The sequence below is a fragment of the Galeopterus variegatus genome, unplaced genomic scaffold, assembly GCF_000696425.1.
Source record: "Galeopterus variegatus unplaced genomic scaffold, G_variegatus-3.0.2 Scaffold13917, whole genome shotgun sequence".
In the NCBI taxonomy this organism is placed as follows: Eukaryota; Metazoa; Chordata; class Mammalia; order Dermoptera; family Cynocephalidae; genus Galeopterus; species Galeopterus variegatus.
This window is the reverse complement of record NW_007740028.1, coordinates 7,266-18,884: the sequence shown is the minus strand read 5'-3', so window position 1 is coordinate 18,884 and position 11,619 is coordinate 7,266. Positions and strand designations below refer to the sequence as shown.

The following is an 11,619-nucleotide window of genomic DNA, read 5'->3' as shown; positions in this document are numbered from 1 at the left end:
ATGAGCTTTGGAGGGGACAAACGTTCAAACCACAGCATTCCACCAAGTGTGCCAGGAAGCATGTGAGCCTAAGTCAACCAGCAGAGAAGTCCTGGGTCTCTCAGCAATGGGACTGCCTTTGTACCCTGCCGAACTCAGTCATTAGCTGGGAGCAGCCTGTGGGAAGTGCAATCTTGGTGTAAATATGGTGACAGACTTCAGAGGCAAGTAGCTGGTGTTCTTGATCTACTATTAGAAGCCATGGTTGGAAGCTTGCAAGGTACATTCTCATGGCTGCTATACCTACTATGGGATATCAAGTGAGTATGCAACCAGAGCTGCCCATTATGAGCCGAGTATTTCCAGATCCAGCAATAAGGTCAGGCAAGCACATATGGTACATTAGAGATTTGACTAAGCAAGTCTGGATAGCACAAGATAGTTACACACATGGCTGACCCCATTTCATCTCCTGCTACTGCACCAGTGACTCCCCCTCAAGCACACCCATCCACCACCTCATGGCAGGTTCCTGACAACAGTTGATGAAAGGAGGAAAACAGGCCTGGCTTACCTATGGGCTGCCTTAAGAAGATAAGCTGAACTTCAACTGTTATACACCACAACCCTTGGACATGGCCCTGAAGGACAGAGGTGAGAGGAAAGCCTCCTGGTGTCCAGTTTCAAGCCGTATCCTTGGTTGTCCAATTTGAGTGGGAACCAAAATACCCAGGGGTAAAGACATACATGACTTCTGGACAGTGGTGAATGGCTTGTCTGGTTGCTCGAAGGCCCAGAAACAGACAAGTAGGAAAATCAGTGACACGGCAGTTTGACAAAGAATCATGCAGATCCACCTATGGGAGTGGGACAGAGTGTGCAGATCTTTGCTTCACCTTAATGCCCACCAGAGAGTATTTACTGCAGACAAGGAAATCTACAAACAGATGGACAAACCTTGTCCAAGGCATGTCAACCAGCCTCTTTCCTCAGCCATGTAGTGCTTGCACGATAAGCCCATGAGCAAAACAGCTAAGGTGGCAGACAGAACCCCTGCATGGGCTCTGACTCACCATGGCTGACCTAGGCAACACTGGGGTTAAATGCCCAACAGCCAGCAGCAGAGACTAACGTGAGCCTTCAATACGGTACTATTTCAAGGTATGGTATCAAAAACTATTCGGCAGCGAATAGCTTATGTCAGACTCTTTCTACTCTGTGATCGGGGAGGCAGAGTGTTTCATTCTTGCCGTAATTGGCATCTACTTAGGATGTGGTTTTATGGGTTTACCTTCCCTGCCCACAGTGCCTTTGCCGGCACTCCTACCTGAAGGCTCTTGCCTAATTTGCTAACATGAGATCCCACATAACATCACCTTAGGAAAAAGGGACCTATTTTCTGGTGAAGGATGAGACACTGAAGAAATGGTCACAGGATCCACTTGTTCTGCCATATGCTGCATCAACTGGAAGCAGTCAGTCTAGTAGAAGAATGGAATGGTCTATGAAGAGATCAGCTAAGCTATCAACATGGTAGCGACACAGCACAGGGTTGGAATGTTGTACTACAGGATGCCCTTCCTCCTTCCCTCCCTTCCTTCACTTCCTGCCTTTTCTTTCTTCTTTCCTTCTTTCCTTCCTTTTACTTTTCTTCCATCTTTCCTTTTTTTCTTTCTTTCTTTCTTTGTGGGCTTTCTCTCCTTCTCTCCTTCCTTCCTTCCTTCCTTCCTTCCTTCCTTCCTTCCTTCCTTCCTTCCTNAGGGACCATGACAATGTGGGGACCTCTGCAAATGGCTCCAAGCTCTCTCTGCCCTTCTACTCACGTGGTCATGGAAGTCTCCCCGAACTCATGCAGCCAGGTGCCATCTTGGAAAGGAAGGCGTGTGGGGTGGGGAGCAAATCTGAGACTCTGGATGTGCTTCAAATGATTATGTTACCTAAAGAGACTTTAAATTACTGAATAGGACTGAGTTTACCACATTGACTTAAACATGATTGTCTACTATGAACCAGTGGGGCAAGGCATGGTCTCTTTGTTAAAAAGGGAAATTAACAGGCATTAGATGTATATAAAAGACATACTACCACCAAATTGAGTCTATCTCTTCTACAAAATCAGAATGGAAAGAGAACTATGGTGGAAATGGTTTCCCAATTATATATCTTCTATTTGCTGTTGCATCTGGGGACCACCCCTAATTATCTCAGGCATCCCCTAATGTACAGGGCCTATGATCTGGGAACACTAATATGTCAGGAAACAATGTCACTAGCTATCATGTACGGAATCCCCTATAAGTAACAAACCCCAGGCTAAATGCTTGCATTTATCACTTAATTTAATGCAATTACACCCATTTTGTAAATGTGGAAACTGAGGATCTGCAAGGTGGGATGACTGGTCCAATATCACAAGGCTGAAAAGCAGCACAGGCAGGACTTGAGCCCAGGTTACCCGCGCCTAAGCTGCAGGCTTTACAATTTGGGCAGGAGGGAGAAGGAAATGAGGAGCACTAGGGAGATCAGGGAGGATGGGCCAGCTTCTGCAGTATGTGGGCCATGAAAAATCACTTAATCTTCCAGGAAACTAAGTAAGCACTTGACGTTACCTCCTTGGACTTTGATGTCCCCATCAGTAGCACAGTCTAGTGGCCTGGAGGGCCCCTGAGAGACACAGACCACTGATGGGCTCTCCCTGTTCTCCCACATTGCTCTGCTAAAACCCAGAGGGACAAATCCAGGATGGGACCTAAGACCTCAGTCTGAGGCTTGGCTTCACATATATGCTAATCGACCCCTGCTGATAGGCAGTGGATATCACAGCCCACTTCCATTCTCATAGGGGGAGGCTAAAGGAACCTCGAAAGCAGGAGAGTAAAGGCAGCTGCCTCCGGGTCGAACCAGCCTGCAGGTGGGTGAAACAGAGTAAGCATATCCTGGGGATGGAATCAGGTCACTGGCACCATGAGCCCAGGGCTGGGAAGCCTTAGAGGTTCCTTCCCATCACCTGCTTCTTCAAACCCATCTTATGTTCATGTTAAACCCAAATACCATAACTTGATGTTCAAATCCCTTTCCATCTGGCTCCATCCTTCCATTCCAGACTAATGCCTCAATGTACCTCATCACTGCACCTGAGTCAACACAGGGAAAAACAGGAGGGACTCCATCTTTCGTGCACAGGACTTCATCTCGGGATCAGAGGTTAAGAGCTCAGCTTTCAGTAAAATTCCATAGTATAAAAGTAAGAGCTACAAGCCAGCAGAAAACCACCCTTTCCAGGAAGGGACGAGGGAACAGACAACAGGTATATAACGATAACGGTTACGTTCCTTTTATAAAGTTAATGGTTACTTAAGAAATAACATCAAGGGGAAGTGTAACAAAAGTGTTCACACAAACATGTTTTACAGACCGGCGAGAATCTTCTGATCATGAAAAAGGACATTTTTGAGAGACAAACAGCTGCATGGTAACAATCATGGAACAACATACTACGTCCTCTTTCTCAGCTGCTCTCCTCTCTGAAGAAAACCCTTATAAAGTCTCTACACAGTCCCTTCAGGGAGCGACTCTTTCCTTACCTGTCAGATCCCTTGTATATGAGCTATCTCTAGCAAACTTTGCCTGCTTACCTTCACTCTGAGTTCACTTCTACGACACAGAGACTCAAGGACCTGGCTTTCTAGATCTAGTAACACACCGATCACTGCTCCTATCACTGCACCAGTCACTGCACTCATCACTGCACCTATCACTGCACTCATCACTGCATCCCCATTACTGCACCCATCACTGCACCCATCACTGCATCCCCATTACTGCACCCATCACTGCACCTATCACTGCACTCATCACTGCATCCCCATTACTGCACCCATCACTGCACCAGTCACTGCACTCATCACTGCACCCATCACTGCACCCATCACTGCATCCCCATTTGCACCCATCACTGCACCCATCACTGCACCCATCACTGCACCCATCACTGCACCCATCACTGCACCCATCACTGCACCCATCACTGCACCCATCACTGCACCCATCACTGCACCCATCACTGCACCCATCACTGCACCCATCACTGCACCCATCACTGCACCCATCACTGCACCCATCACTGCACCCATCACTGCACCCATCACTGCACCCATCACTGCACCCATCACTGCACCCATCACTGCACCCATCACTGCACCCATCACTGCACCCATCACTGCACCCATCACTGCACCCATCACTGCACCCATCACTGCACCCATCACTGCACCCATCACTGCACCCATCACTGCACCCATCACTGCACCCATCACTGCACCCATCACTGCACCCATCACTGCACCCATCACTGCACCCATCACTGCACCCATCACTGCACCCATCACTGCACCCATCACTGCACCCATCACTGCACCCATCACTGCACCCATCACTGCACTCATCACTGCACCCATCACTGCACCCATCACTGCACTCATCACTGCACCCATCACTGCACCCATCACTGCACTCATCACTGCACCCATCACTGCACCCATCACTGCACTCATCACTGCACCCATCACTGCACCCATCACTGCATCCCCATTACTGCACCCCCTCACTGTGCTCCAGCACTGCACCCCATTCTCTGCACCCCTTTCATTATACCCCATCACTACACCCCATTGCTGCATCCCATCACTGCCCCCCCATAGCTGGCCCCCATTGCTATCCCCTCTTCACTGCACCTCCATCACTGTAACCCCATTTCTGCATCCCTCACTACATCCCATCACTGTACCTCATAACTTTGCAGCCCATCACTGCATTGCCACTACTGTACCTTGTTACCGCATGCAGTGAATCCCCATTACTGAATCCCCATCACTGCACCTCGTTACCGCATGCAGTGTTTGTTACATTTTCCTGTTCTGGAATATTTTCCCTTGACTTCTTCACCTCATGAAATCCTACTTGTCTTTCAATATCCCATGAAAAACCATCTCATCCATATAGACCTTGTAGTGGATTGAATTGTGTTCCCACAAAACTCACTGAAGCTTGAATTGTGTCCCTCAAGTTTTATGTATTAAAAATTTAGCCTCCACTGTGACCGTTAAGAGAGTGGGAAATCCTATCATGGTAATTGAAAGGTGGAGCCTTGAAGAGGTGATTAGATCGTAGGACCATGCAGTGGTGAATGGATTAATAATGGCAGTCAGTGGCGTGGTTCTGAAGCTAAAACAGAAGAAAGAGGAGAGTCTGTCTCTCTCTGTTTTCTCTGCTCCACATTTTTCACAATGTGATCCTCTGCCATCACTGTCACCACCACAAAGTCCTTCACCAGCTACGTTCCCTGGACTTTGCACTTCCTAGCCTCAGAAACTGTAAGCAATAAATTTTGTTTTCTTATAAATCACCCAGTTCCAGGTATTTTGTTACAAGCAACAGAAATGGACTAACACAGACCTCTTCGTTCTCAAATGCCCTGATTGTGCTCTTGCTGGTTTAACCACAGGTAACGATGAGGATGATGGTCACAACAGCGATGGTGACAATGATGATGAGATGGCTGAGCCTGGTCACAAAACCTCAGCCCACTTCTGATTTAAGTCATAGCTGCAGTGGACAGTTCTGTGCAGGCTCATCCTCATCTGGCACTGACAGCATGCCACTGGAGACACGGGTGGGCCACTGCGCTTTCTATTTCCCATGCATTCTCTCCCATCACGAAAGTCCCTTCTGTCTTCACTCAGGTGAGACTGGAATTATAAGACAGTTAAAGCCCCCAGGATAAACCCTCAAAAAAATGGCTGTGAGAGCTGGGGAAGCTCTGGAGGCGTCTGCATGCTGCCAGGGAGTAGGAGGTCCTAGAGAAACTGGGTTCATTGCTCACAGCAGCAGGCTCAGCACTACCCACTTATCTTGTCTTTCCTCTCCTCCCCTCTACTTCTGCTTCCTTCCCAGGATTACCTCCTAAAGAAACCCCCTTTCTACCCAAATCCCTGCCTCATGTTCTGCTTTCAGGAAACCAAACCAAGTCAGTTGGTAGTAGAAGGAGACATAGAGAGCTGACCCTCAGTGGGATTCTGAAACTGGACCTCTCACGAGTCAGATAGCACTGGATTACTAAGACTCCATGGTGGATTGGGATGCGGTCCAGAGGAATGGGCAGCCTGGGATGTGTGTTATCTCGAGTGCCTCTAGGTACAGAGGCAATGGTAACTATAAGGATTATGTTGCTGGCCGGCTTTTGTTACCTGTCTTGGAAACCTTGAAGAAAATGGCAGGCTCAGGTCAATCAGCCACCAATATCACCTATCAACACAGGACATGCTGTGAAAATCAGAAAGCCTCCTGGCAGCTTTTAAAGATACCATATCTCCTGGAACCACAGTCAGACAATGCTAAAAATTAGATCCCAAGTTTAACCATAAGGGTGGCAGAGCTACAAAGGAGGTTGATCTCCTAAGCAAAAGTCAGGACGCATATAGGGAATGACTGTGACCCTGAGACATGGAATGGGGACGTTTGGATGGATGCATTTGAGAACCATGAACACTCAGATTCTCCAAAACTCTCAAAACTAGCAGAAGTAGCACTCTCCTTCATAGAGTAGAGCAGATACTACTACTTGGTATTAACGCACAGACAATCTGTGACACATGCTTCACAAGATAAAGCTTTTCCTCGTCAAGATCAGCCTACACCACTCTTTGCCCCAGGCCAGTAACTAACGCCTGTCTTTCTTTCTTTCTTTCTTTCTCCCACCTAGGTCCCTTCAGGCCTGCCCTGCCACTAACAGCACCCCTGGCCTGGCCTCCCTTTGGGCCCCCAAGAAAGAAAGAAAGACACCCCCACCACCAGGGTACCCCCAGCCTGGCCTGCTTCTTAGAGATCCCCTTGCCTGCCCTGCCACTAACGGTGCCACTGGCCATTCCTGGCCTGCCACTCATGGTGCCCTGGCCAGGCCTGTTGCTAAAGAGCCCCACTGCTACTATGGGCAGGCCTGACCCACTGGCTCTGCCTGCTTCAGGACTGCCCTGGCCTGGCCTGCCTGTAAGAGACCCTCAGTCAGGACAGGCCAGACCAGTCCAGGGGGTCTTTTATGGGCAGGCAGTCCAGGCCAGGGGGGCCATAGCACTACACAGGCCAAGGGGGCCTAGTGAAAGGTAAGTCAAAGGGTTTACTTAGTGGCAGGGTGGCCCTTATGGCAGTGGTCTACGAGGCACACACCAGTAAAGGGGGTCCCTATGGCAAAACAACCAGTGTGTTCCTTGGGCAGGGCAAGCTATGGGTACCCTTAGTGGAAAAAGCCCAAGGAAGGGCACCCTTAGCAGCAGATCAGGCCAGGACAGGTGGCCCACAGTGCCAGGCCAGGTCAGTACAGCAGGGCCCTGGGGACATCCCAGGACAGGTCGGGGGATTCCTTGGCTCTAAGCCAGGCCAGGCAAGGCCAGCAGGGTCCTAGGGACAGGCCAGGCCAGGCTAGGGGAGCCCGAGAGGCAGGCCAAGCAGGGTCAGGGCTTTCTTAGGAGCAGGCCAGGAAAGGTTAGGTGGCACTTGGGTTAGGCCTTCCCAGCCAGGGAAGACTTAGTGGCAGGCCAGGCTAGGCCAGGGGAGCCCTAGGAGAAGGCCAGGCCACTCTAGTGGGTCCCTAGTGGCAGTCCAGGCCAGGGAGGCCCTAGGGGCAGGTGAGCCAGGGGACCCCTTAGTGCCAGGTCAGGCCGAGGAAGCACTTGGGGCACGCATGGCAGGCCCTTAGCAGAAGGGGGCCTGGCCATGGAGGCCCTTAGTGCTGAGTATTCTGTTATAGCCACACAAAACAGACTAAAACAGAAAATTTGTAACAGGGGTGGGATTTCACTTATAACAGACACTTGAAAATGTGGAAATGGCTATGGAACTGGGTGTTGAGGAGAGTTCGGAGGAGTTTGGAGAACTCAAAGAAGGTGAAAAGATGAAGGAAAGTTTGGAATGTTTTTGAAACTGGTTAAATGGTGGTGAACAAAATGCTTAAGGAATCATGGACTGTAAAGACCATTTAAAAGAGGTCTCAGAGAGAAATAGTTTCTTGCAAACTGGGGCAATGTTCACCCTTGCTGTAAAGTGGCAAAGAACTGGGCTGCACTGTATCCGTGCCCTAGGAGTTTGTGGAATTTGGGACTTAAGAGCTGTGAACCAGAGGGCCGGCCCGGTGGCGCACTGGATAGTGCGCCGCTTGGGAAGCGCAGTAGCGCTCCCGCCCGAGGGTTCGGATCCCACATACAGACCGGTTCCCGCTCGCTGGCTGAGCGGGGCGCGGGAGCAACACCGAGGTTTGCAATCCTGTTGCCGGTCCCCGGTCCGGTACGGGGGCAACACTGAGGGTTGCGATCCATTGCCGGACACGGAAAAAAGACAAAAAAAAAAGAGCTGTGAACCAGAGTATTTGGTGGAAGAAATCTCTAAGCTGCAAAGCACTAAGGAAGCTGCATGGTTACTTGCAACAGCCTACACTGAGTTATGGCAGCAAAGGCGTGACATAAATCCAGAATTTAAAAGGGAAGGAGATTGTAAGGATTTGGAACATTTGCAGCCTGGCCATGTGGTAGAGAAGCAGAGAGCATTTTCAGAAGGAAAATTCAATGGTACTAAGAAGATTAAGACAAAAGAACGAGATTATCAAGAGAAGGAGAAACAGGCCCTGAAGGCATTGCAGAAGCCTCTGGAGCCAACCCTTCCATTTCAGGCCCAGACATCAACGGAGACAAAATGGTCTTGGGGAACTGGTTTGAGGAGCCCTCCACGGGCTCACTGCTCAGGGCCACCTTGTGAAACTGCTTCTAGCACCAGCACCCCAGCTGCTTTGGCTGCTCCAGCTGTGGCTAAATTGGCTCCAGGTGTGGCTGGACCCACAGCTTAGGAAAATACAAGCCAGAAGCCTTGGTGGAGTCAAATTTATTTAATTAAAATAAACACTGAAAGTGAATACACGGCTTTTGTTGGGTTTTTATTATTCAAATAAACAGCTTTCAGATTTACTAGTCTATCAATTCCGTCATTCTCTTGTACTTAGTATATCCATTCTCCCGTGAATGAATAAGTAGTTTTAGAATATTTTGATATTTATTGTTTAATAATGACATATAAGGGTGTGAATTTGCTTTAGAAAGGAAATTTGACTTTATCTGCTTCATTTTATCAATTTCACTATGATGGACTTTAGTATGATTTTCTCCTCTTTTCTTTTTTATTCCCACTTGGGATTTGCTGATCTAATCGGGGTTCTTTAATCTGTAGGTTGATGTATTATACCCATTTTGGAAAATCCTCAGTAATAACACCTTCAGTGATGGCTTCTGCCCCCTTCTCTCTCCTCTCTCTGTCCCCCTCTGAGTCCAATTACCCATATGCAGTTGTAATGAGGCTCATCCACCTCTGGTTTTTCCCTCTTTCTCAGGAAAGGCCCTTCAGGGATTGGATGGAAATTCTAGAGCGTCACTGGTCAACCATGAAATATTGTGACAAATCCTCTTGTGATCTTAAGAGGTTCAGCTTGCTTCCTTAGCACACACATCCTGCAGCTTTATAATGTGCCAAAAATCTTGAGGGGCCAATCAGCAGCCCTATCCCTCTGAGGAAACATGATCTCCCAAGCACTTTGAGATTCATGAAGATTTTACTCTGACTTTCAGGAAACCTTGGTCTGGCTATTCAATCCTCTATGTTCTTCTCCAGAACATACAGAATGTCTTAGAGAAAACACCAATCACATCATGAGAGAGTGGGTGCTCAGTTTTCCTGGGTTTAGGTTTCCAGGCATGACTCTGGGTTTCCAGTCACTCCTCAAAGTCTCAGGTCCCTCCTCTAGGCCCTCCCCTAGGGGAAATCTACTGCTGCCAGTTAGGCCTATTTTCAGCACCAACATGGGAAAAATGAGACCACAAAGGACTGACTTATGCAAATCAAGTGGCTGGGCATGCTCAGTAGAGAAGGGTTATGTAACCCTGGTAGCTGAATGACCTTCCACTACAGGAGCTAGGGAGCACAGGATATTCTCAAATATGTCTGGTACCTGTGTGGGGAAAATAGATGATCTACTGGAGGACTTAAATCTGCAAAGGTTTATGGGGCACTTGCCATTGAGCAAAGACCATCAGGCAGCCCCTTGCTCTGACCTTGAGGAAGGCCTTCCCTGCTTGTTTGTGCAGAGTTCTGTATCCAGCAGGCACATAATACCTGCTGGTGGTTCCTCTGCCTCTCTCATGAGGTGACTAGACTGGGAAACCTCCTGTGCATTAGATTGATGTTTCACAAACATACTATTGCTATTACTAAATCCCAGTGCACTGCCCCCAAATCTGCAAGGGTGGGACAGAAGGATACATGTTTAGTACCCCAGATAATTCTGACTCTTCCAGCCCAGCTCCAAGCACTTCTTGGACCCTTTGCCTTGAGTGAAGTGTGGAGCCTGCTGGGGGCAGGTACGTGGATCTCCCATGACCCACCAGCTGTTTCCCCGAACACGGCTTTATAATGGAAAGAGCACTGCAATGAGAACCCAGAATCCTGAGGACAAGTACCCCTACCTACACTGTCACAGCCAGATGTTTACTGGAGCTGAGAAGTCACTGCCCCTTTAGACAGAGCATGTGCTATCCAGTTTTCCACAGTCCACATCACTCCCTATTGCCTCTCCAGGCCAGCTTCATTTACTGCTTCTTTGCTGCCTTCCTGACCCCTGCCGGCATCTGAATTTTGATTCTTGGCTCGCCGAATCCTGAAAGTTCTTTCTGCTTCTATCTTCCTATTAGTCCAAAGCCTACCAAATTATCTTTCCCCAGCTCAGGAGTTAATCATCAGCTACTTCTTATGTGAATCAGAACAGGAAAGTCTTGCATGGCCAATTCTTCTGAAAATATTAGTCTGATGCTATACTTCACTAACCCTGTGCCTGTGTCTGCCTGCTCAGCATTTGTCTACTAACAGAAACTCCTTCTTGTCCCTGACCAAAGCTCTCTGAGGTCAGCAGCAGCTGTGGGTGTCCAGGGAGGTCAGGTGGTTCAGCCAAATGAGCGGGGATTGGGTGCGCCCAGTGCAGGCCCTAATCTGGGCTGCTTGGGTCCTTGCAGCCGCCTCCAAGGGTGAGACACCCAGTGGGAGAGGAGGGCTCTCAGAAGATGGGATAGTGGGAGGATTTTCCACTGGGAGAAAGGAAGTTATTTCTCGGAAGTCTCTGAGGGCCCATTGAGGGCTATGTAGTACCCTCAGGACCCCAATGTCCTGGTGTTGCTGAGAACCCTGGGACTGAGATTCATTCTAGGGCACGGGGAGGGGACAGAAGACCCTGGTCCTGCCTCTTGGTTGCTGACACTCTGCAAGGGGCTTGGAGGGGCTCTGTCCTGGGTACCGGGGAGGGGTGTGGGATGGAGCCTGTGCTTCTAGTCCTGGGTGTGGAGCCAGGACTTTCAGTAATGAAATAACATTAGAAACAGTGCCAAGACGACCCTGCTCAGTAAGTGGCTGGGTGCTTTCCTTCTCAAGGCTGCTTGTTCTGTGTGGAAACAGACGCTTGCTTGTCGAGTCTCCCAAAGTGCTGTCTTCATAGCCCTGGAAGTGGATGAGTTGATTTCAGGTGGCATCTGCATGAGAATTTTTAATTTCCACCAATGT

The 11,619-nt window shown here is 49.0% G+C and overlaps 1 protein-coding gene across 1 annotated transcript in view; it reads left to right on the top strand.

Annotated features, from left to right (window-relative positions):
- The window catches only part of LOC103581781 (tetra-peptide repeat homeobox protein 1-like), a gene marked incomplete at its 3' end in the record, with an annotated part of 21,018 nt that overhangs the window by 2,383 nt on the left and 7,016 nt on the right, over nt 1-11,619 (top strand). The window contains exon 3 of the mRNA XM_008563533.1: nt 3,710-4,587. Within this exon, the coding sequence (XP_008561755.1) occupies nt 3,710-4,587 (878 nt within the window). The remainder of the gene's footprint in view (nt 1-3,709; nt 4,588-11,619) is intronic.